At 43.0% G+C, this 27,021-nt stretch overlaps 1 protein-coding gene across 1 annotated transcript in view; it reads right to left on the bottom strand.

The window, feature by feature from the left end:
* LOC112244801 (voltage-dependent calcium channel gamma-7 subunit-like) overlaps positions 1 to 27,021 on the bottom strand; it is a 37,295-nt gene that overhangs the window by 8,243 nt on the left and 2,031 nt on the right. Inside the window, exons 2-4 of the mRNA XM_024412602.2 lie at positions 15,896 to 16,091; positions 15,325 to 15,411; positions 11,209 to 11,349 (exon numbers count right to left, since the gene is read on the bottom strand). Coding sequence (XP_024268370.2) covers positions 11,209 to 11,349; positions 15,325 to 15,411; positions 15,896 to 16,091 — 424 coding nt within the window. The remainder of the gene's footprint in view (positions 1 to 11,208; positions 11,350 to 15,324; positions 15,412 to 15,895; positions 16,092 to 27,021) is intronic.

Here is a 27,021-nt window from a genome sequence, read left to right as displayed (position 1 = left end):
TCACCTTTTCAATTGAATCTAAGAATATCACTACAGCGCTATTCATCCTTGAGGCTGATTTGATGCTATCATACCCAATGAGGGGCCCATACCTAATGATAGCACCCACAACCAAGCTACATTCTTCCACTGAACACCCGGCCGCAGCAGGAATCTTTACTCCATGCCTCTGACTAAGTTTTTCAAACTCTTCATTTCCGCGAGTGGCCATAGCAACCAGCCCCACCCGCTGGTTGTGCCCTCGCGAAAAACCAACCTCAAAGCAAAGATCCCACCACCCCTATACGTGCTTAGTGATAGTTTAAACAAAATACCCTTAAAACAACTAAACTAATCAATATATATATATATATATATATACATACCAAAACCCGATAGAGTGAAAAGAAATTCCATTCGCTCTCACAATCACTCCTACTTGACAACTCACTCCCAGCATGCACTCCCAGCATGCACTCCGACGAGAGAGAGAGAGAGAGAGAGACGGACAGAGGTGTGGGACATTACCACTGACACCCTGAGCGAGAGACAGACAGACAGACAGTCAGAGGTGTGGGACATTACCACTGACACCAACAGCAACAAAGTCAAGGAAGAGAGAGGGTGAAAGGGAAAGGAACATAACAGTAACTGCTTATGGCTGCAGGGGCAGTATTGAGTAGCTTGGATGAGAGGGGCCCATAGTAAACAGCCTGCTCCTCAGTCATAGTTGCTAATATTTGCATATTATTATTAGTATTGGATAGAAAACACTGAAGTTTCTAAAACTGTTTGAATTATGTCTGTGAGTATAACAGAACTCATATTGCAGGCAAAAACCTGAGAAATTCCACTTTCTGTTTGGATTTTTTCTGGGGGTGGCAGATTTTCAATCTCATTGACATTACAGCGAGATATGGATGAGTTTTCACTTCCTACGCCTTCCACTAGAAGTCAACAGTCAATAGAACTTTGTCTGTTGACTCTAATGTGAATGGGGGTCGAATGAGACAGGAAATAGTCACCACTGCCACGAGTTGACCATGCTTTCACCATGCGCGTTCACAGGGGATGGACCTGTGTTCCACCGCTCATCTGAAGTCATTCTAATTCTCTGGTTGGAACGTTATTCAAGATGTATGTAACCAACATTCTAAAGATTGATTCAGTACATCGTTTGACATGTTTCTACGGACTGTTACAGAACTTTTGGACATTTAGTCACGTTATAGGTTTGCGACTTTGAAATTGTTTACCAAACGGGTTGGCGCCCACCCTTGGGTTGTGCCGTGGCGGAGATATTTGTGGGCTATACTCGGCCTGGTCTCAGGATGGTAAGTTGGTGGTTGAAGATATCCCTCTAGTGGTGTGGGGGCTGTGCTTTGGCAAAGTGGGTGGGGTTATATCGTTCCTGTTTTGCCCTGTCCGGGGGTGTCATCAGATTGGGCCACAGTGTCTCCTGACCCCTCCTGTCTCAGCCTCCAGTATTTATGCTGCAGTAGTTTATGTGTCGGGGGGCTAGGGTCAGTCTGTTATATCTGGAGTATTTCTCCTGTCTTATCTGGTGTCCTGTGTGAATTTAAGTATGCTCTCTCTAATTCTCTCTTTCTCTCTTTCTTTCTCTCTCTCGGAGGACCTGAGACCTAGGACCATGCCTCAGGACTACCTTACAAGATGACTCCTTGCTGTCCCCAGTCCACCTGGCCGTGCTGCTGCTCCAGTTTCAGCTGTTCTGCCTGTGATTATTATTATTTGACCATGCTGGTCATTTATGAACATTTGAACATCTTGGCCATGTTCTGTTATAATCTCCACCCAGCACAGCCTGAAGAGGACCGGCCACCCCTCATAGCCTGGTTCCTCTCTAGGTTTCTTCCTAGGTTTTGGCCTTTCTAGGGAGTTTTTACTAGCCACCGTGCTTCTACATCTGCATTGCTTGCTGTTTGGGGTTTTAGGCTGGGTTTCAGTACAGAACTTTGAGATTTCAGCTGATGTACGAAGGGCTATATAAATAAATATGATTTGATTTGAAACGCACTAACCAAAGTAGCTAATTGGACATAAATAAGGACTGCATTCTGATGAAGTTCATCAAAGGTAAGGAAACATTTATCATGTATTTTCTGGTTTCTGTTGACTCCAACATGGCGACTAATTTGACTATTGTTCTGAGGTCCGTCTCAGATTATTGCATGGGTTGCTTTTTCCGTAAAGTTTTTTTGAAATCTGACACAGCGGGTCCATTAAGGAGAGGTGTATCTATAATCCCACGTGTATAACTTGTATTATCATCTACATTTATGATGAGTATTTCTGTTGAAACGATGTGGCTATGCAAAATCACTTGATGTTTTTGGAACTAGTGAATGTAATGCGCCAATGTACACTCAGATTTTTTTGATATAAATATGAACTTTATCAAACAAAACATGCATGCATTGTGTAACATGAAGTCCTATGAGTGTCATCTGATGAATATAATTCAAGGTTAGTGATTAATTTTATCTCTAATTCTGCTTTTTGTGACTGCTATATTTCGCTGGAAAATGGCTGTGCTTATTGTGGTTTGGTAGAGACCTAACATAATCATTTGTAGTGTTTTCACTGAAAAGCCTATTTGAAATAAACAACAAGATTAACTTTGAAATGATAGAAGACATATGTATGTTTTAGGAATTGTAATTATGAGATTTCTGTGGTTTGAATTTGGCGCCCTCTATTTTCACTGGTAGTTGTCATATCGATACCGGTAGTGGGATTGCAGCCATAACAAGTTTTAACAATGACACTAAAAGAGAGAGAGAGAGAGAGGACTCTGAGGGAGCAAAGTGTGTGTGAGAGAGAGAGAGATTACCGTACGAAAGACCACATATTCACCATGCACACCCTAATTGACAAACAAACAAACCAAAACAAAGGCAAAGTCTTCTCATGCTTAGTTGATTTCAAGAAAGCTTTTGCCTCAATTTGGCAAGTGATGTAGGAGGAAAAACATACAACTTTACAAAATCCATGTACACAAAAAACAAGTGCAAGGTTAAAATGGGCAAAAAACACACATATTTCTTTCCACAGGGACAGGGATGCAGCTTAAGCCCCACCCTCTTCAACATATATATATATATATATATATACAGTGGGGAAAACAAGTATTTAGTCAGCCACCAATTGTGCAAGTTCTCTCACTTAAAAAGATGAGAGAGGCCTGTAATTTTCATCATAGGTACACTTCAACTATGACAAACAAAATTAGAAGAAAAAAAATCCAGAAAATCACATTGTAGGATTTTTAATGAATTTATTCGCAAATTATGGTGGAAAATAAGTATTTGGTCACCTACAAACAAGCAAGATTTCTGGCTCTCACAGACCTGTAACGTCTTCTTTAAGAGGCTCCTCTGTCCTCCACTCGTTACCTGTATTAATGGCACCTGTTTGAACTTGTTATCAGTATAAAAGACACCTGTCCACAACCTCAAACAGTCACACTCCAAACTCCACTATGGCCAAGACCAAAGAGCTGTCAAAGGACAACAGAAACAAAATTGTAGACCTGCACCAGGCTGGGAAGACTGAATCTGCAATAGTTAAGCAGCTTGGTTTGAAGAAATCAACTGTGGGAGCAATTATTAGGAAATGGAAGACATACAAGACCACTGATAATCTCCCTCGATCTGGGGCTCCACGCAAGATCTCACCCCGTGGGGTCAAACTGATCACAAGAACGGTGAGCAAAAATCCCAGAACCACACGGGGGGACCTAGTGAATGACCTGCAGAGAGCTGGGACCAAAATAACAAAGCCTACCATCAGTAACACACTACGCTGCCAGGGACTCAAATCCTGCAGTGCCAGACGTGTCCCCCTGTACATGTCCAGGCCCATCTGAAGTTTGCTAGAGAGCATTTGGATGATCAGAAGAAGATTGGGAGAATGTCATATGGTCAGATGAAACCAAAATATAACTTTTTGGTAAAAACTCAACTCGTCGTGTTTGGAGGACAAAGCATGCTGAGTTGCAACCAAAGAACACCATACCTACTGTGAAGCATGGGGGTGGAAACATCATGCTTTGGGGCTGTTTTTCTGCAAAGGGACCAGGACGACTGATCCGTGTAAAGGAAAGAATTCATGGGGCCATGTATCGTGAGATTTTGAGTGAAAACCTCCTTCCATCAGCAAGGGCATTGAAGATGAAACGTGGCTGGGTCTTTCAGCATGACATTGATCCCAAACACACCGCCCGGGCAACGAAGGAGTGGCTTCGTAAGAAGCATTTCAAGGTCCTGGAGTGGCCTAGCCAGTCTCCAGATCTCAACTCCATAGAAAATCTTTGGAGGGAGTTGAAAGTCCGTGTTGCCCAGCAACAGTCCCAAAACATCACTGCTCTAGAGGAGATCTGCATGGAGGAATGGGCCAAAATACCAGCAACAGTGTGTGAAAACCTTGTGAAGACTTACAGAAAACGTTTGACCACTGTCATTGCCAACAAAGTATTGAGATAAACTTTTGTTATTGACCAAATACTTATTTTCCACCATAATTTGCAAATAAATTCATTAAAAATGCTACAATGTGATTTTCTGGATTTCTTTCTTCATTTTGTCTGTCATAGTTGAAGTGTACCTATGATGAAAATTACAGGCCTCTCTCATCTTTTTAAGTGGGAGAACTTGCACAATTTGTGGCTGACTAAATACTTTTTGCCCCACTGTGTGTGTGTGTGTGTATATATATATATATATATATATATATATATATATATATATATATATATATATATATATATATAAACAAATTGGCGAAGGCACTAGAACAGTCTGCAGCACCCGGCCTCACCCTACTAGAATCTGAAGTCAAATGTCTACTGTTTGCTGATGATCTGGTGCTTATTTCCCCAACCAAGCAGGGCCTACAGCAGCACCTAGATCTTCTACACAGATTTTGTCAGACCTGGGCCCTGACAGTAAATCTCAGTAAGACAAAAATAATGGTGTTCCAAAAAAGGACCAGTTGCCAGGACCATGAATACAAATTCCATCTAGACACCGTTGCCCTAGAGCACACAAAAAACATTACATACCTCGGCCTAAACATCAGCGCCACAGGTAACTTCCACAAAGCTGTGAACAAGCTGAGAGACAAGGCAAGAAGGGCCTTCTATGCCATCAAAAGGAACAATAAATTCAACATACCAATTAGAATCTGGCTGAAAATACTTGAATCAGTTATAGAACCTGTTGCCCTTTATGGTTGTGAGGTCTGGGGTCTGCTCACCAACCAAGAATTCACTAAATGGAACAAACAACAGATTGACACTCTGCATGCAGAATTCTGCTAAAATATCCCCTGTGTACAACGTAAACCACCAAATAATGTATGCAGAGCAGAATTAGGCCAATACCTACTAATTATAAAAATCCAGAAAATATCTGCTAAATTCTACAACCACCTAAAAGGAAGTGATTCCCAAACCTTCCATAACAAAGCCATCACCTACAGAGAGATGAACCTGGAGAAGAGTCCCCTGAGCAAGCTGGTCCTGGGGTTCTGTTCACAGACACATAAAGACCCCACAGAGCCCAGGACAGCAACACAATTAGACCCAACCAAATCATGAGAAAACAAAAAGATAATTACTTGACACATTGGAAAGAATTCCCAAAAAAACAGAGAAAACTAGAATGATGTTTGGCCCTAAACAGAGAGTACACAGTGGCAGAATACCTGACAACAAATAAAGGAAAGCTTTGACTGTGTATAGACTCAGTGAGCATAGCCTTGCTATTGAGAGAGGCTGCCGTAGGCAGACCTGGCTCTCAAGAGAAGACAGGCTATGTGCACACTGCCCACAAAATTAGGTGGAAACTGAGCTGCACTTCCTAACCTCCTGCCAAATGTATGACCATATTAGAGAGACATATTTCCCTCAGATTACACAGATCCACAAAGAACTAGAAAACAAACCCAATTTTGATAAACTTCCATATCTACTGGGTGAAATACCACAGTGTGCCATCACAGCAGCAATATCTGTGACCTGTTGGCACAATAAAAGGGCAACCAGTGAAGAACAAACACCATTGTAAATACAACCCATTTTTATGTTTATTTTTTTTCCCTTTTGTACTTTAACTATTTGCACATTGCTACAACACTGTATATATATATTTAATATGACATTTGACATTTCTTTATTCTTTTCGAACTTGTGTGTAATGTTTACTGTTAATTTTGATTGTTTATTTCACTTTTGATTATTATCTACTTCACTTGCTTTGGCCAAGTTAACATATGCTTCCCATGCCAATAAAGCCCTTAAACTTAATTGTTTTGAGAGAGAGTGAGTGAGGACCCCCATTCAAAAGGATATGGCAGAGGACAGGACACTAAGCCAGTCCCCTATAGCTGTGATGCTCTGTATCTGCTGTAAGACCTTTCTGTGGGATATAGACACCGAGCAGCTTTCAGTAAAGAGTTAGATAAGACCTTCCTCATTGGAAAAACTCCACATACAACATTAAAATACCACTCTTCTGAGCAAATCATTTATACAACATTAAAATGCATGTGATGCCCCATATGTGAAGAATGTACAATTAGAACACACGTAGAGCCACATACATATATGGTATCTGAGCATCTGTTCTGTACACCGGGAGCCTGTCAGTCAGTATAGGTGAATGTAAAAGGAAAGTGCATGGAAACCATGTCCTGTCAGTTATAATGTAGAGGTTCATCATCTTTACCTAAATAAGTAACACTGGCATACTAAAATACACTCACTCACCCACAGACAGACAGACAGACAGACAGACAGACAGACAGACAGACAGAGACAGACAGACAGACAGACAGACAGACAGACAGACAGACAGACAGACAGACAGACAGACAGACAGACAGACAGACAGACAGACAGACAGACAGACAGACAGACAGACAGACAGACAGAGACAGACAGAGATGCATGCAAGGGGGCCAGGACCGGGTTTGCGAAACACTGCTGTGTTACAAACAAACCACAGCAAAGGCAGGAATGTGATTATAATGACTGCTTTTTGGCCTTAAATAATATACCTGTTTTTCCTAACATATCATATGTGAATTGTTATGTTTTGAGTGCCATTCTTGATATCTTCTCATCTCTCTCTCTCTCTCTCTCTCTCTCTCTCTCTCTCTCTCTCTCTCTCTCTCTCTCTCTCTCTCTCTCTCTCTATTCCATAGAGAGGATATGGAGCACCCTCATCACTGCTGCCTCCTGGTCAGGAGAGTGAACTACAAAGCAGAAAAGTCCCCAAACAGCTTCACAGAGGATAGATATTTCTCTGATTTACAATACAAAATACACTACCAGTCAAAACGTTTTTGAAAACTCCATGTTCCATAGCTTCCCTTTGCTGGATTTAAAGGGATATGAACCATATTCCTTTCCTTATCACTTCCTCAAGGTGTCAACAGACTTCAGACATAGTTTCAGGCTTTTATTTTGAAAAATGAGCCAGAACGATAACATCGCGTCAAGTGGTCACATGAGTTTTGCTCCCGCAACAGAATTTGGACAGCCATTGTTTTCCCCTCTCCTACTGTGAAATACATTTGCGGTTGATATATTATCGATTATATATTTTAAAAACAACCTGAGGATTGATTATAAAAAACATTTGACATTTTTCTGTGGACATTATGGAAATTATTTGGAATTTTCATCTGCATTGTCGTGACCGCTCCTGTGGATTTCTGAACATAACGCGACAAACAAACGGAGGTATTTTGGATCTAAAAATAATCTTTATAGAACAAAAGGAACATTTGTTGTGTAACTGGGAGTCTCGTGAGTGAAAACGTCCGAAGATCATCAAAGGTAAACGATTAATTTGATTGCTTTTCTGATATTCGTGACAGAGCTACCTGATGCTAAGTGTACTTAATGTTTTATCGTGTGATCGATAAACTTACACAAACGCTTGGATTGCTTTCGTTGTAAAGCATAGTTTCAACATCTGACACGACAGGTGGATTAACAAAAGGCTAAGCTGTGTTTTGCAATATTGCACTTGTGATTTCATGAATATAAATATTTTAGGTAATATTATTTGACTGTGGCACTATGCTATTCAGCGGTTGCTGATGACAATTATGCCGCTTTAGGGATGGGTAACATTAAGAAGTTCATTTGTACTATTTTCTACATTTCTACATTGAAGTGAAGACATCAACACTATAAAATAACACATATGGAATCATGTAGTAACAAAAAAAGTGTTAAACATATCAAAATATGTTTTAGATTTTAGATTCTTCAAATTAGACACCCTTTGCGTTGATGACAGGTTTGCACACCCTTGGCATTCTCTCAACCAGCTTCACCTGGAATGCTTTTCCAAAAGTCTTGAAGGAGTTCGCACATGCTGAGCACTTGTTGGCTGCTTTTCCTTCACTGTGCGGTTCAACTTCACTGTGCGGTTCAAAACCATCTCAATTGGGTTGGGTGATTTTGGGGGCCAGGTTTTTGGATGCAGCACTCCATCACTCTCTTTCTTTGTCAAATAGCCCTTATACAGCCTGGAGGTGTGTTTTGGGTCATTGTCCTGTTGAAAAACAAATGATAGTCCCTCTAAGTGCAAACCAGATTGGATGGCGTATCGCTGCAGAATGCTGTGGTAGCCATGCTGGTTAAGTGTGCCTTGAATTATAAATAAATCACAGACTGTGTCACCAGCAAAGCTCCCCCACACCATCACACCTCCTCCTCCATGCTTCACGATGGGAACCACACATGCGGAGATTGTCCGTTCACCTACTCTGCTTCTCACAAAGACATGGTGGTTGAAACCAAAAAATCTCAAATTTGGACTCATCAGACAAAAGAACAGATGATTTCCACTGGTCTAATGTCATTTGCTCATGTTTCTTGGCCCAAGCAAGTCTCTTCTTATTATTGGTGTCCATTTGATGTGGATTCTTTGCAGCAATTCGGCCATGAACGACTGATTTACGCAGACTCCACTGAACAGTTGTTAGAGGAATTAAATTAATACACTCAGCCCATTTCTAAGGATTTGTAAGAAACTTATTTGCATAAAATGGGCGGAGACCAGTCTCAAAATCAAGCACTAGCGTTTATTCTCGAGAGTACTGAACATGATACAATTTACAACAGGTTATAAACTGAAAATGACATCATCAGGTTTCGAACTGTCTTGTCTCTCCTCCACTCCGGTACAATGGCAGTATAGTTCTCAAGCCTTCCTACATCGACCCCCACCAGTATAGATCATTTATGACCAAGCCAAGGTCTTCCTGTGTAGATAAGCATTCTAGCCAGTCTGACAATAAGTTCATTTGTTTCTACCAAGGAACAGACAGTCATTGTTCTAATTCTTGATTATAATTACACACATTATATTCAGTACTAGTATTAAAATAAAATTCATACATCTATACAGTAACATAATAGTATTCTGATTAGTCAGTCCTGATTGAAATGTATACATAATTAGTCATTATTGATCAAAAATCCATTAACAACAGTGGATGTTGAGATGTGTCTGTTACTTGAATTCTGTGAAGCATTCCCTTTGGGCAGCAATCTGAGGTGCAGGTAACTCTAATGAACTGCAGCAGAGGTAACTCTGGGTCTTCCATTCATATGGCGGTCCTCATGAGAGCCAATTTATCATAGGGCTTAATGGTTGTTGCGACAGCACTTGAAGAAACTTTCAAAGTTCTTGACATTTTCCGGATTGACTGACCTTCATGTCTTAAAGTAATAATGGACTCTTTCTCTTTGCTTATTTGAGCTGTTCTTCCATAATATGGACTTGCTATTTACCAAATAGGGCTATCTTCTGCATACCACCCCTACCCTGTCACAACACAACTGATTGGCTCAAACGCATTAAGAAGAAATACCAATAATTAACTTTTAACAAGGCACACCTGTTAATTGAAAGGCATTCCAGGTGACTACCTCATAAAGCTGGTTGAGAGAATACCAAGAGTCTGAAAAGCTGTCATCAAGGCAAAAGGGTGGCTACTTTGAAGAATCTGAAATATAAAATATTTTTTTTATTTGTTTAACACTATTTTGGTTACTATATGATTACATATGTGTTATTTCATAGTTTTTGATGTCTTCATTATTATTCTACAATGTAGAAAATAGTAAAAGTAAAGAAAAACCATGGAATGAGTAGGTGTGTCCAAAGTATTGACTGGTACTGTATGTCGACACATTTTAGAATGAACCATTGTCAACAGAAATTCCTGATGACACCTGTGATTGTTCTGCTCAACTTGACCCTATTCAGAGATATTATTTGCAGTAATAATGGTCAGACCCTGTTCAGGTGGTACAGGAGACATCCAGAAGTAAAAATAGAGCAATGATGGAGTGGCTAGGCTGAAACAGGATGAAGACAGCAATAATCAATCACAGTTGGAAGGAGACAGAAGGGGCCAGATATGAATCATCACACACAGATAAGACTTGTTCAAATTACCATGATTCAGGAGTGACAGTGGATATGGACACATACAGTAATAATCAAGGCTATTTACCTGAGAGGATGGATGAAGGCAGTCATAATCAAGGCCAGATGGAGTGGCCTATTTACCTGAGAGGATGGATGAAGGCAGTAATAATAAAGGCCAGATGGAGTGGCCTATCTACCTGAGAGGATGGATGAAGGCAGTAATAATAAAGGCCAGATGGAGTGGCCTATCTACCTGAGAGGATGGATGAAGGCAGTAATAATCAAGGCCAATGGAGTGACCTATTTACCTGAGAGGATGGATGAAGGCAGTAATAATCAAGGCCAGATGGAGTGGCCTATCTTCCTGACAGGATGAAGTCAGTAATAATCAAGGCCAGATGGAGTGGCCTATCTACCTGAGAGGATGGATGAAGGCAGTAATAATAAAGGCCAGATGGAGTGGCCTATCTACCTGAGAGGATGGATGAAGGCAGTAATAATCAAGGCCAGATGGAGTGGCCTATCTACCTGAGAGGATGGATGAAGGCAGTAATAATCAAGGCCAGATGGGGTGGCCTATCTACCCGAGAGGATGGATGAAGGCAGTAATAATCAAGGACAGATGGGGTGGCCTATTTACCCAAGACGATGGATGAAGACAGTAATAATCAAGGCCAATGGAGTGACCTATTTACCTGAGAGGCTGGATGAAGGCAGTTAAAATCAAGGCCAGATGGAGTGGCCTATTTACCTGAGAGGATGAAGAAGATCCCGGAGACGAAGGCAAGGATGGTGCGCTGGGGCCGGATGTGTCCGATGTTACTGATGACAAAGGCCGTGAAGACGAAGAGCAGAGACACCATGGGGAACGGAGTGGCCGTCCGCACCATCTCTACAGGGTCACAGTGTTAGAGGTTAGAGGTCATAGCAGAGACACCATGAGAAATTGAGTGGCTGTCCGCGCCATCGCTACAGGGTCACAGTGTTAGAGGTTAGACGTCATAGCAGAGACACCATGAGAAATTGAGTGGCTGTCCGCGCCATCTCTACAGGGTCACAGTATTAGAGGTAAAATGTTATGCGCTAACCATAATAGAGAGCAATAGTAATGGCGTCTTTTTGTAGGTATCAACTTCGCCATGGCTCATTGGCCAAAGCCTATTGGGAAATTAATTGGGGTTTTGGAGAGGTTTTGGATAAACGCCAAAAATAAGGTATGTTGTAAACACAGGCTTAGGGAGACCTTACACATTTTGTTCTATGAGATAATCATCAGCTAACGTCACTTTTTGTGAGTTTTTAAGCATTCACAGTTGAAGTCGGAAGTTTACATACACCTTTGCCAAATCCATTGAAACTCAGTTTTTCACAATTCCTGACATTTAATCCTAGCAAAAATCCCTGTTTTAGGTCAGTTAGGATCACCACTTTACTTTAATAATGTGAAATGTCAGAATAATTGTAGAGAGAATAAATCATTTCAGATTTGATTTCTTTCTTCACATTCCCGGTGGGTCAGAAGTTCACATACACTCAATTAGTATTTGGTAGCAATGCCTTTAAATTGGTTAACTTGGGTCAAATGTTTTGGATAGCCTTCCACAGGCTTCCCACAATAAGTTGGGTGAATTTTGGCCCATTTCTCCTGACAGAGCTGGTGTAACTGAGTCAGGTTTGTAAGCCTCCTTGCTCACGCACGCTTTTTCAGTTCTGCCATCAAATTTTCTATGGGATTGAGATCAGGGCTTGTGGTGGCCACTCCAATACATTGACTTTGTTGTCCTTAAGCCATTTTGCCACAACTTTGGAAGTATGCTCGGGGTCATTGTTCATTTGGAAGACCCATTTGCGACCAAGCTTTAACTTCCTGACAATGTCTTGAGAAGTTGTTTCAATATATCCACATCATTTTCCTCTCTCATTATGCCATATATTTTGTGAAGTGCACCAGTCCCTCCTGCAGCAACGCACCCCCACAACATGATGCTTCCATCCCCGTGCTTCACGGTTGGGATGGTGTTCTTTGGCTTGCAAGCCTCCCCCTTTTTCCTCCAAACATAACGATGGTCATTATGGCCAAACAGTTCATCAGACCTGAGGACATTTCTCCAAAAAGTACGATCTTTGTCCCCATGTGTAGTTGCAAACCGAAGTCTGGCTTTTTTTGCCGGTTTTGGAGCAGTGGCTTCTTCCTTGCTGAGCGGTCTTTCAGGTTATGTCGATATAGGACTCGTTTTACTGTGGATATAGATACTTTTGTACCTGTTTCCTCCAGCATCTTCACAAGGTCTTTTGCTGTTGTTCTGGGATTCATTTGCACGTTTCGCACCAAAGTACAGTGCCTTGCGAAAGTATTCGGCCCCCTTGAACTTTGCGACCTTTTGCCACATTTCAGGCTTCAAACATAAAGATATAAAACTGTATTTTTTTGTGAAGAATCAACAACAAGTGGGACACAATCATGAAGTGGAACGACATTTATTGGATATTTCAAACTTTTTTAACAAATCAAAAACTGAAAAATTGGGCGTGCAAAATTATTCAGCCCCTTTACTTTCAGTGCAGCAAACTCTCTCCAGAAGTTCAGTGAGGATCTCTGAATGATCCAATGTTGACCTAAATGACTAATGATGATAAATACAATCCACCTGTGTGTAATCAAGTCTCCGTATAAATGCACCTGCACTGTGATAGTCTCAGAGGTCCGTTAAAAGCGCAGAGAGCATCATGAAGAACAAGGAACACACCAGGCAGGTCCGAGATACTGTTGTGAAGAGGTTTAAAGCTGGATTTGGATACAAAAAGATTTCCCAAGCTTTAAACATCCCAAGGAGCACTGTGCAAGCGATAATATTGAAATGGAAGGAGTATCAGACCACTGCAAATCTACCAAGACCTGGCCGTCCCTCTAAACTTTCAGCTCATACAAGGAGAAGACTGATCAGAGATGCAGCCAAGAGGCCCATGATCACTCTGGATGAACTGCAGAGATCTACAGCTGAGGTGGGAGACTCTGTCCATAGGACAACAATCAGTCGTATATTGCACAAATCTGGCCTTTATGGAAGAGTGGCAAGAGGAAAGCCATTTCTTAAAGATATCCATAAAAAGTGTTGTTTAAAGTTTGCCACAAGCCAACTGGGAGACACACCAAACATGTGGAAGAAGGTGCTCTGGTCAGATGAAACCAAAATTGAACTTTTTGGCAACAATGCAAAACGTTATGTTTGGCGTAAAAGCAACACAGCTCATCACCCTGAACACACCATCCCCACTGTCAAACATGGTCGTGGCAGCATCATGGTTTGGGCCTGCTTTTCTTCAGCAGGGACAGGGAAGATGGTTAAAATTGATGGGAAGATGGATGGAGCCAAATACAGGACCATTCTGGAAGAAAACCTGATGGAGTCTGCAAAAGTCCTGATACTGGGACGGAGATTTGTCTTCCAACAAGACAATGATCCAAAACATAAAGCAAAATCTACAATGGAATGGTTCAAAAATAAACATATCCAGGTGTTAGAATGGCCAAGTCAAAGTCCAGACCTGAATCCAATCGAGAATCTGTGGAAAGAACTGAAAACTGCTGTTCACAAATGCTCTCCATCCAACCTCACTGAGCTCGAGCTGTTTTGCAAGGTGGAATGGGAAAAAATGTCAGTCTCTCGATGTGCAAAACTGATAGAGACATACCCCAAGCGACTTACAGCTGTAATCGCAGCAAAAGGTGGCGCTACAAAGTATTAACTTAAGGGGGCTGAATAATTTTGCACGCCCAATTTTTCAGTTTTTGATTTGTTAAAAAAGTTTGAAATATCCAATAAATGTCGTTCCACTTCATGATTGTGTCCCACTTGTTGTTGATTCTTCACAAAAAAATACAGTTTTATATCTTTATGTTTGAAGCCTGAAATGTGGCAAAAGGTCGCAAAGTTCAAGGGGGGCGAATACTTTCGCAAGGCACTGTACATTCATCTCTAGGAGACAGAACGAGTCTCCTTCCTGAGCGGTATGGCGGCTGCGTGGTCCCATGGTGTTTATACTTGCATACTATTGTTTGTACAGATGAACGTGGTACCTTCAGGCGTTTGGAAATTGCTCCCAAGGATGAACCAGACTTGTGGAGGTCTACAATTGTTTTCCTGAGGTCTTAGCTGATTTCTTTTGATTTTCCCATGATGTGAAGCAAAGATGCACTGTCTGAAGGTAGTCCTTGAAATACATCCACAGGTACACTTTCAATTGACACAAATTATGTCAATTAGCCCATCAGAAGCTTCTAAAGTCATGACATAATTTTCTGGAATTTTCCAAGCTGTTTAAAGGCACAGTCAACTTAGTGTATGTAAACTTCTGACCCACTGGAATTATGATACAGTGAATTATAAGTGAAATAATCTGTTTAGAAACAATTGTTGGAAAATGTACTTGTGTCATACACAAGGTAGTTGTCCTAACCGACTTGCCAAAACTATAGTTTGTTCACAAGAAATTTGTGGATTGGTTTAAAAATGAATTTCAATGACTCCAACCTAAGTGTATGTAAAGTTCCGACTTCAACTGTATGTAATCATAACAAACACATAAATTACAAAGCTGCTTCATAATAATGAATACATGCCATGTTAACTGACTGCTATTATCTCATAGAACAAAATGTATAAGATCTCCTAAACCTGTGTTAACCCTAGAACTGATTCTTTTCTCTGTTTATCCAAAACCCCAATTCATTTCCCATTGGCTTTGGCCAACGAGCCATTAATGACACACCAGAAGTAAATAATTTCCGTTTTTAGGGCTACAAGTTGGTGAACTATATGCTGAGTGTGCAGTGTAAATCTGTATGTGTAGGGTACAGTATACTCACTCAGAATATTAGCAGTATTCTCTGTAGTGATCTCTATCTCTGGCTCAGTGAAATACTCTGACGCCACACATCTCCCGTTCTCTGTCCCTGAGAGAAAAGGGAAAGAAAGAGGAGTGTATAAAATTGAGGCTTGCATGAGAAAGAGAGAGGGAGGCAGATACATATATACAGGGTTAGACTGGGACCAAAAATCTGTCCTACCATTTCTAACACAATGGACCATTTTTTTCTATGAGCCCCCCACACCGGCCCATTTTGTTATGTTTTGCCAGTTAATTATAATTTTGCACAAAGAAAACAAGTTAGGCAAAAAATGGACCAGCCCATCTGGCAATTTCCCAAAATGCCAGATGGCCAGTCTGCCCCTGCATACGTTAATGAAAAAATAATATAGTATATAAAATTGAGATTGTGAAGTTGCACTGATATAAGGTCCGTGTTGCATTTTCCCCTAATGGTTACCGTTCAGATTTAGAAGGAGTGAACTGATCCTATATTGACTATGGCTAATTTTATCCGTAGCAGATTGGTCAGTTCACCACTGCTATTGAGGGTCAGAGGTCATATGTACCCGCCACGAAGCAGACCCTCCAGAGGCCAGAGTGCAGGGCCATCTTGACCTCCATGCTCTGGTTCTGCTGCAGCACGATGCCCTCCTCCATCAACAGCCAGTAGTCTGTAGACACAGCCACGCCCACCAGCAGCAGACCACACGCCCCAAACACCGTGGACAGGATGGTCAGCGCTCTGCTACTGCACGAACTCATCTAGAGACAGAGGGAGAGCGGGAGGAGAGGAGGGAGTGGAGGGAGGGAGAAGGAGAGAGAGCAAGGATAAGTCCGACTTATTGCATGAAGTCTTCAGAGAGGAGCGAGAGACAAAGCAAAGAGAGACACAGAGAACTCTTAATTTAAAGTCATACTTTTAGATTAAACTAATTTACAGAGAGAGAAAGAGAGAGGGAGGGAGACAGATACCTTGTTCAGAGGTCATGCTGAGAGAAAGAGAGAGGGAGGGAGACAGGTACCTCATTCAGAAGTCATGCTGAGAGAAAGAGAGAGGGAGGGAGACAGGTACCTCATTCAGAAGTCATGCTGAGAGAAAGAGAGAGAGAGGGAGACAGGTACCTCATTCAGAAGTCATGCTGAGAGAAAGAGAGAGGGAGGGAGACAGATACCTTGTTCAGAAGTCATGCTGAGAGAAAGAGAGAGGGAGGGAGACAGGTACCTCATTCAGAAGTCATACTGAGAGAAAGAGAGAGGGAGGGAGACAGATACCTTGTTCAGAAGTCATGCTGAGAGAAAGAGAGAGAGAGGGAGACAGATACCTTGTTCAGAGGTCATGCTGAGAGAAAGAGAGAGGGAGGGAGACAGGTACCTCATTCAGAAGTCATGCTGAGAGAAAGAGAGAGAGAGGGATACAGGTACCTCATTCAGAAGTCATGCTGAGAGAATGCTGAGAGAGAGGAGGGGGAGACAGGTACCTCATTCAGAAGTCATGCTGAGAGAAAGAGAAAGAGAGAGGGAGACAGGTACCTCATTCAGAAGTCATACTGAGAGAAAGAGAGAGGGAGGGAGACAGGTACCTCATTCAGAAGTCATGCTGAGAGAAAGAGAGAGGGAGGGAGACAGGTACCTCATTCAGAAGTCATGCTGAGAGAAAGAGAGAGGGAGGGAGACAGATACCTCATTCAGAAGTCATGCTGAGAGAAAGAGAGAGGGAGGGAGACAGGTACCTCATTCAGAAGTCATGCTGAGAGAAAGAGAGAGGGAGGGAGACAGGTACCTCATTCAGAAGTCATGCTGAGAGAAAGAGAGAGGGAGGGAGACAGATACCTCATTCAGAAGTCATGCTGAGAGAAAGAGAGAGGGAGGGAGACAGGTACCTCATTCAGAAGTCATGCTGAGAGAAAGAGTTTATTTCTAAACCACCCTTTGTAATATTAACCACTACACAACATGTCAGGGGCACACACACACACACAGATACATGTGGTTTTCGAACACTTGTTGAGTTTCACATGTACATTTTTCAGGTGTTTTCTCTCATTACATTTTTTTTAAGAGTTTATTTTTTTACCACTTCCAGCTACATCTGAGGGGTATTCCAGAAATATGGTTTAACAATTTCAGGATTTCCTGAACATATCAGGCTTGTCTTAACCAGATGAGGACGTCCAGGATTTCTTGGTTCCAGAACCGCTGCTTTTTGTTTAAGGTATTCGGCTGAAGTGAAGCGCAGATTGGTTGACCAGCTGGCGCGTGCACGCAACATTCAAAAAGGTCCTCATTTCGATGACAGAAAAATGACAAATATGGAGTCAAAAGACAGAGCCCAATATTTCAAAAGTCTAGAACAAGAAACAATTGTACAACACAACAAATATGTTCAGATATTTCTCCCAAAAGTAATACATCTGCTGCCACAAAAGCCAGAGAGGGAGCCTGGCAGAAAATTGCAGACAGTGTTAATTGGTTCCAATATCTAATAGGCCTAGTTTACACATATGGCTAATTAGGAACAATGCTTTCACTTTATGGAGCACTGTTATTGCAGCGCTGGTGATATTACGTGTTAAAGACGTTGGCCTAATATGTCAATTGTAGTAACCTATGTCACAATTGCAATTGCAATGTATTGAATTCATAGAGTGCTTCTCGTGACAACACCGGCAGCAATGTTGTTCAATGTTTAGTTGTAACCCCATGGGAGTCAGATCATCCGACAAAAGAAGGAAGGAAGATCATTGAATTCAATGACTGTTTGTGAAAATGATTTGGTTTGGTGAAAGTTTAGGCTACAATATTCAGTAGCTACCTGTTTGTTTATGCTGTTAAAGTTGTTTCAATTCACGTAGTCTCCTTCATTTGGTCCAGAGGGTGTTTGAATGGGAGATATGTGGCCATCTATAGCACCAATGATGTTTGGAAAATCTGCGGGATGAATTAAGCGATGTATTATTTTTATCATGTTGCCTAGATTTAATAATTTGAGATTAGCAAAGCATCGCTGGCAGTCAACTGATCGCAGCCTACTGTACCTGCATTCCCTAAAAGTTCTCCTTGATTATATGGACAACTTGATGGCCAGGGAATGCAACACAGACATAAAAAACATATTCAATGAGAGGCAGACTTCTTTACACACCGGTGCCATATAGTTCAGCATCGCCCACATTGTACAGGACATTTCCAGTGGCAAGAAAATCTCTAAGCAATACACATAGTTGACCTGGCAGTCAACGCGAAACCGCGTTGGGTTACATTTGCTATATATGGGTCGAGTAAATTTTCTAGATATATGAGTGATTATGCGGAAAAACGATAATGTTCAAAAAGAGATTTTTCTAAAATAGATTTATATCTAAAGGATATATTTGAGGTCCAAAAATGTGTTCCCTTTGTAAAGTACGGCGAACAATGCAGGCTCCGATGTCAAGTGGATTTTCCAAGGAGACAAGCCATAGTGAAGAACAAGAATCTGATGATAAGACTCTCTTTCAAGCTCTCTTTCTGGAGGCGGAAATTCCGAGATTGCACAAATTCTGGTTTTGACAGATCTCACTAAATCACTAATCCGGCTTTTTGGTACACCCGTCTGGGCTCCCATTTGGGGACCAACCAGAAACGACCCTGCTTAGTTTCAGAGGCAAACCAGCAGTGGGATGCAGGGTACCATGATGCTGGTATGTACCAACACTTCACTGTGACAGCAAATGCCAGGGTAAAGTAACCAACTATAGGGAAACCTGCAGGAAAGAGAGAGACGTTTTATTTAATTACAGTATCATACCAAATGTTTCACAGAAAATATTTGTTTTTCATCCATTTACAAATGATGTACTCTTGCAATATATATTTTACTATCAATACATTTGGGTTTATGTTTTGCTTTCAATATCATTTTTTTTGTTTGCAATACTAAGAATTGTGTTTTTGACATCAGTTTTTTAAATATATTTTGATATTTTAATGGCACAAAAGTAAGTTACTCACTAGAAAATTGTCGGCAATCCTTAATTGAAACATGAACAAAGTGGGCTCCCCGGCACAGTTTAGGTAAAAAGCTGATGGATGGGACTGGAGAAATGCAACCACTCTGGAATCCATAGCCTGCACTCTGGACTGACCATCCATGATATCAAAATGATAGTTTTAACCTATATCGTTTTTAAGCTATACAGTGTTTGTTTACATTTACTTGGTTTACAAATATTGGAGTAAATGTGGAGTTTTCTTACATGTGAGACTGCAAATGAGATTTTCACTTTTACATGTGGAATTGCAAGTTCACATGTGAAAAACAATCATATGTGAAAGTTACATTTTTACATTTGATTCCACATGAGAAAGTGAGATTTTCACATGTAAAAGTTTCGTGAGGCACATGTGAAAAGATGGCGTTAATATGTGAACTCTACATTTAATACATGTGAAAACAGCTATCTCACATTGAAACTGCAAATTTAACATGTGCTTTTTTGCAAGGTCACACAAATATGTCATTTTGTCGCTAAAAAGGAGTTACAACACATGCATTTGGGAACCAATCGCAGAAAAGATCGAAGGGCAGAGAGATGATGAGGGCCAAGTTAATGATCATCAACAAGCACACATACAGGTTCCATTGTGATTCCGACATTAACTTTCCAGGCCTTAGTGCTTGTTGACTGGCCAACACTGCACTGCATATCCTCCCTCCCCAGTCAGCACGCTGGGTGTGTGTGTTAATTCACCCTGTGTGTTCATTCATCACCCATTTGCGACACAATCGGAGGGATGAAGGAGAGGAGGGATGAATGGAGAAGGAAGAGTGAATGGAGCCTGTCCACTGCTCTTGTACACTGCTCTTGTCCATTGTGTCCTCACATCACCCTGAAGAGTCATTTGGTCAGTGGTCCTCAATGCTGTTTCAGAGTAACTGTCTTCATCGGAGATGAGCTTCCAGTGTATGCTCAGTTTCTCATTTATCACACTAATGGTTAAGGATAGGATGTGGAGAGGGGAAGCTGATTCTAGACCTGTGGCTATGGGCAGCTTCTACCCAGAGTGACATCCCACTGGAAAGCATGCTGGGGAGAAGGCATATTTTTGGATGTTGTGCAGTGAATGGAGCGAATGGAGAGGGAAGGAGGGATGAATGGAGAAGGAAGGAGGGATGAAAGTAGAGGGAAGGAGGGATGAATGGAGAGGGAAGGAGGGATGAATGGAGAAGGAAGGAGGGATGAATGGAGAAGGAAGGAGGGATGAATGGGAGAGGGGGAATGGGAGGAATGAATGGAGAGGGAAGGAGGGATGAATGGAGAGGGAAGGAGGGATGAATGGAGAGGGAAGGAGACATGAATGGAGAGGGAAGGAGGAATGAATGGAGAGGGAAGGAGGGATGAATGTAGAGGGAAGGAGGGATGAATGGAGAGGGAAAGGAGGGATGAAAGTAGAGGGAAGGAGGGATGAAAGTAGAGGGAAGGAGGGATGAATGGAGAGGGAAGGAGGGATGAATGGAGAGGGAAGGAGGGATGAATGTAGAGGGAAGGAGGGATGAATGGAGAGGGAAGGAGGGATGAAAGTAGAGGGAAGGAGGGATGAATGGAGAGGGAAGGAGGGATGAAAGTAGAGGGAAGGAGGGATGAATGGAAAGGAAGAAGAGTGAATGGAGAGGGAAAGAGGGATGAATGGAGAGGGAAGGAGGGATGAATGTAGAGGGAAGGAGGGATGAATGGAGAGGGAAGGAGGGATGAAAGTAGAGGGAAGGAGGGATGAATGGAGAGGGAAGGAGGGATGAAAGTAGAGGGAAGGAGGGATGAATGGAGAAGGAAGAGTGAATGGAGAGGGAAGGAGGGATGAATGGAGAGGGAAGGAGGGATGAATGGAGAAGGAAGGAGGGATGAATGTAGAGGGAAGGAGGGATGAATGGAGAGGGAAGGAGGGATGATTGGATAAGGAAGGAGGGATGAATGAGAGGGAAGGAGGGATGAATGGAGAGGGAAGGAGGGATGAATGGAGAGGGAAGGAGGGATGAATGGAGAGGGAAGAGGGATGAATGGAGAGGGAAGGAGGGATGAATGGAGAGGGAAGGAGGGATGAATGGAGAGGGAAGGAGGGATGAATGGAGAGGAAGGAGGGATGAAAGTGAATGGAGAGGGAAGGAGGGATGAATGGAGAGGGAAGGAGGGATGAATGGAGAAGGAAGAGATGAATGGAGAGGGAAGGAGGGATGAATGGAGAGGGAAGGAGGGATGAATGGAGAAGGAAGGAGGGATGAATGTAGAGGGAAGGAGGGCTGAATGGAGAAAGGGAAGGAGGGATGAATGTAGAGGGAAGGAGGGATGAATGGAGAGGGAAGGAGGGATGATTGGAGAAAGGAAGGAGGGATGAATGTAGAGGGAAGGAGGGATGAATGGAGAGGGAAGGAGGGATGAATGGAGAGGGAAGGAGGGATGAATGGAGAAGGAAGGAGGGATGAATGGAAAGGGAAGGAGGGATGAATGGAGAGGGAAGGAGGGATGAAAGGAGAGGGAAGGAGGGATGAATGGAGAGGGAAGGAGGGATGAATGGAGAGGGAAGGAGGGATGAAAGTAGAGGGAAGGAGGGATGAATGGAAAGGGAAGGAGGGATGAATGGAGAGGAAGGAGGGATGAATGGAGAGGAAGGAGGGATGAATGGAGAGGGAAGGAGGGATGAATGGAGAGGGAATGAGGGATGAAAGTAGAGGGAAGGAGGGATGAATGGAGAGGGAAGGAGGGATGAATGGAGAGGGAAGGAGGGATGAATGGAGAGGGAAGGAGGGATGAATGGAGAGGGAAGGAGGGATGAAAGTAGAGGGAAGAGGGATGAATGGAGAGGGAAGGAGGGATGAATGGAGAGGGAAGGAGGGATGAATGGAGAGGGAAGAGGGATAAATGGAGAGGGAAGGAGGGATGAAAGTAGAGGGAAGGAGGGATGAATGGAGAAGGAAGAGGGATGAATGGAGAGGGAAGGAGGGATGAATGGAGAGGGAAGGAGGGATGAATGGAGAAGGAAGGAGGGATGAATGGAGAGGGAAGGAGGGATGAATGGAGAAAGAAGGAGGGATGAATGTAGGGAAGGAGGGGAATGGGAGGGATGAATGGAGAGGGAAGGAGGGATGAATGGAGAGGCAAGGAGGGATGAATGGAGAGGGAAGGAGGGATGAATGGAGAAGGAAGGAGGGATGAATGGAGAGGGGAAGGAGGGATGAAAGTAGAGGGAAGGAGGGATGAAAGGAGAGGGAAGGAGGGATGAATGGAGAGGCAAGGAGGGATGAATGGAGAGGGAAGGAGGGATGAATGGAGAAGGAAGGAGGGATGAATGTAGAGGGAAGGAGGGATGAATGGAGAGGGAAGGAGGGATGAATGTAGAGGGAAGGAGGGATGAAAGTAGAGGGAAGGAGGGATGAATGTAGAGGGAAGGAGGGATGAATGGAGAGGGAAGGAGGGATGAAAGTAGAGGGAAGGAGGGATGAATGGAGAAGGAAGGAGGGATGAATGTAGAGGGAAGGAGGGATGAATGGAGAGGGAAGGAGGGATGAAAGTAGAGGGAAGGAGGGATGAAAGTAGAGGGAAGGAGGGATGAATGGAGAGGGAAGAGTGAATGGAGCCTGTCTTTGTGAGCGAGGGATTGGAGGATTGGAAGGGATGGAGGCAGGCTGGCGGAGAGGGAATTCAAGAGCTGGGAAAAGGGAATTAAGAATAGGGTGGAGAGAGACAGATTCAACAGAGGGAAACAGATACGAAGACAAAGGCAGGAAGGAAGACAGACAGACAGTGAACGGAGGATAACTATGGAAACGGCTAGCAAAACTCTACATGCATATGTTATTTATACTACTGATTTGCTGTTGTGGATTATTAGGTGATAATTACTTTAACATACTGATGAAATGGTGTTGCTCAGAGACTGTCTCCCTCCTAATTGGATATCCTTCTAATTCTCTCCTTCTCCCTCTATTTCTACTTCCTTCTTTCTCCTTCCCTCTGTTTCTTTCCTTCTCTTCACGTCTTCCCCCTACTTCTTTCTCCCTCTGACATCTTAATTTTCACCCTCTTCCCAATGTTTTCCCCTTCCTCCTCCTTCCCGTTTCATTCCTCAGTGTCCTTCCCTCTCTCCTTCTCTCCTCCACCATTTTCACCTGGTCATGTTTCTCTCCCTGTGTGGTGACTCAGCGGAGCCCCCAGAGCTGAGTGGAGACGCATGGGCCTGGGGGGCGACATTGTGTGTGTGTGTGGGGGGGGAGAGGAGACATGACAGTACAGAATCTGGGGCTAGATAAGGAGGACCAGTCAGAGACATTCATTCACAGATACAGAGCAGAATAGATCTGACTAAAGCCAGAGACATGGAAAGAAGAGGAGGGGGAACAGAACGGACTAAAGACAGAGATATAGAAAGAGGAGGGGGAACAGAACGGACTAAAGACAGAGATATAGAAAGAGGAGGGGGAATAGCTAGAAGAGAGACATAGAGAATAGGAGGAGTGACTAGAAGAGAGACAGAGAGGAGAGGAGGAGTGACTAGAAGAGAGAGGAGAGAGGAGAGAGAGAGGAGAGGAGAGGAGAGGAGAGGAGAGGAGAGGAGAGGAGAGGAGAGGAGAGGAGAGGAGAGGAGAGAGGAGAGGAGAGGAGAGGAGAGGAGAGAGAGGAGAGGAGAGGAGAGGAGAGGAGAGGAGAGGAGAGGAGAGAGAGAGAGAGGAGAGGAGAGGAGAGGAGAGGAGAGGAGAGGAGAGGAGAGATATGATGCGATAGGATAGGAGGAGTGACTAGAAGAGAGACAGAGAGGAGAGGAGGAGGAGAGATATGATAAGAGGAGAGGAGGAGGAGAGATATGATGAGAGGATAGGAGGATTGACTAGAAGAGAGACAGAGAGAAGAGGAGGAGTGACTAGAAGAGAGACAGAGAGGAGAGGAGGAGGAGAGATATGATGAGAGGATAGGAGGAGTGACTAGAAGAGAGGCAGAGAGGAGAGGAGGAGTGACTACAAGAGCGACAGAGAGGAGAGGAGGAGGAGAGATATGATGAGAGGATAGGAGGAGTAACTAGAAGAGAGGCAGAGAGGAGAGGAGGAGTGACTAGAAGAGAGACAGAGAGAAGAGGAGGAGTGACTACAAGAGCAACAGAGAGGAGAGGAGGAGGAGAGATATGATGAGAAGATAGGAGGAGTGACTAGAAAAGAGACATACAGGAGAGGAGGAGGAGAGATGATGAGAGGATAGGAGGAGTGACTAGAAAAGAGACATACAGGAGAGGAGGAGAGATATGAGGAGAGGAGGAGTGACTAGAAAAGAGACATACAGGAGAGGTATGATTAGAGGAGAGGAGGAGTGACTAGAAAAGAGACATACAGGAGAGGAGGAGGAGAGGTATGATGAGAGGAGAGGAGTGACTAGAAGAGAGACATACAGGAGAGGAGGAGGAGAGGTCCAAAAAAAAGTAAGGGAGTAATCAAGACAAGAAGTCAGATATGAAGAATGAATGGAAGAAATACACACAAGGAGTGGTCAGTGAAGATTCAGCCCAACTCTGCAGTATTTCTAAAAGCTGTCCCCTCCCTGCTGCCGTCACTCACTTACATTTACATTTCAGTCATTTAGCAGACACTATTTTCCCTCACTCCCCCCCACTGATGTGATAGGCCTGGATAGGTAGACGCTATATGGTGGAAACTACTACTCACTGTGAACCAGACGCCTCCAATTCACAGAGGGGATAACTTAAAACCAGGGGGCACTATTTTCATTTTTGGAAAAATAACGTTCCCTAAGTAAACGGGCTATTTTGTCAGGACAAGATGCTAGAATATGCATATAATTGACAGCTTAGGATAGAAAACACTCTAAAGTTTTCAAAACTGTAAAAATATTGTCTGTGAGTATAACAGAACTGATATTGCAGGCGAAAGCCTGAGAAAAATCCAATCAGGAAGTGACTCTTATTTAGATCCTCTGCGTTCCTATGCGTCCCTATTGAGCCGTGAATGAGATATCAACCAGATTCATTTTTCTATGGTTTCCCTAATGTGTCTAGTGTCACAATACATAGTTTCAGGCTTTAAAAAAAAATGAGCCTGAACATCAACATTGCGTCAGTGGTCAGCTGAAGTCTCTCAGAGTGTTTTGTGTATAAAGGACAAATGCGGCTATTGTTTCTCTCTTTCCTACTAAGAATCCATCTGTCCCGGTTGATATATTATCGAAGAGATATTTGAAAAACACCTTGAGGATTGATAATAAACCATGTTTGCCATGTTTCTGTCGATATTATGGAGCTAATTTGGAATATTTTTCAGCGTTGTCGTGACCGCAAATTTCCGGTTGAATTCTCAGCCAAACGTGAAGAACTAACAGAGTTATTTCAGCTACAGAAATAATAGTTTTGGAAAAAAGGAACATTTGCTATCTAACTGGGAGTCTTGTGAGTGAAAACATCTGAAGCTCATCAAAGGTAAACGATTTAATTTGATTGCTTTTCTGATTTTCGTGACCAGGTTGCCTGCTGCTAGCTAGGCATAAAGCTATGCTAGGCTATCAATAAACTTACCCAAATGCTTGTCTTGCTTTGGCTGTAAAGCATATTTTCCAAATCTGAGATGACAGGGTGATTAACAAAAGGCTAAGCTGTGTTTCAATATATTTCACTTGTGATTTCATGAATATGAATATTTTCTAGTAATATTTATGTCCGTTGCGTTATGCTAATTAGTGTCAGTTGATGATTACGCTCCCGGATCCGGGATGGGTAGTTACAAGAGGTTTAATGGAAATTATGATATCCAAAAATAGAGGTGATAGGACTCATCTAAACTTGGCAGTCCCATGTCCTCTCTGCCAGTCAGCTCCAGATGTTAGCATGACACTCCAGAAGCGCCAGTTGACTTCAGGTCACAGCCACAGTGATGTCACTATGCTGTTCTGCCAACTGGAAGGTGTGTGACAGTGCTCACATATGGTCCTTCACTAGATTAGAAGTATTGTAGAAGTAATCACCCCTCTGGGATAAATCACGTTTTTAAAATGTAATTTACTTGAATTTTGTGTATCTATCTGCATGGTCCCTAAGGTGACCTTCATGTATTCTATGAAAAGAGAACACTCTGATGAAAGCATTAAAGCCATAACATTGGTGAAGTGAAATGCTTTACGCTGCAATTAAGTTCCAGTTCAGCACCATGGACAGCACTTCCAATGTCCGGTTCAGCACCATGGACAGCCGCCTTCATTGTCCAGTTCAGCACCATGGACAGTCCCTTCATTGTCCTGTTCAGCACATTGGACAGCACTCTCATTGTCCAGTTCAGCACATTGGACAGCATCCACACTGTCCAGTTCAGGATACTTGGACAGCACCCTCACTGTCCAGATCAGGATTCCTGGACAGCACCCTCATTGTCCAGTTCAGCACCATGGACAGCACTCTCATTGTCCAGTTCAGCACCATGGACAGCACCCCCACTGTCCAGTTCAGCGCCATGGACAGCACTCCCACTGACTGGGTCAGCTCCATGGACAGCACCCTCACAGTCCACTTCAACACCATGGACAGCACCCTCACTGTCAAGTTCAGGATCCTTGGACAGCACCCTCATTGACCAGCAGCACCATGGACAGAACTCTCACTGTCCAGCAGCACCATGGACAGCACTCTTACTGTCCAGTTCAGAACTCTCAACACCCAGTTCAGCACCATG

Source organism: Oncorhynchus tshawytscha, linkage group LG03 (assembly GCF_018296145.1).
Source record: "Oncorhynchus tshawytscha isolate Ot180627B linkage group LG03, Otsh_v2.0, whole genome shotgun sequence".
NCBI classification, from domain to species: domain Eukaryota; kingdom Metazoa; phylum Chordata; class Actinopteri; order Salmoniformes; family Salmonidae; genus Oncorhynchus; species Oncorhynchus tshawytscha.
The sequence above is the reverse complement of the archived record's forward strand: the minus strand, read 5'-3'. Positions and strand labels throughout refer to the sequence as shown.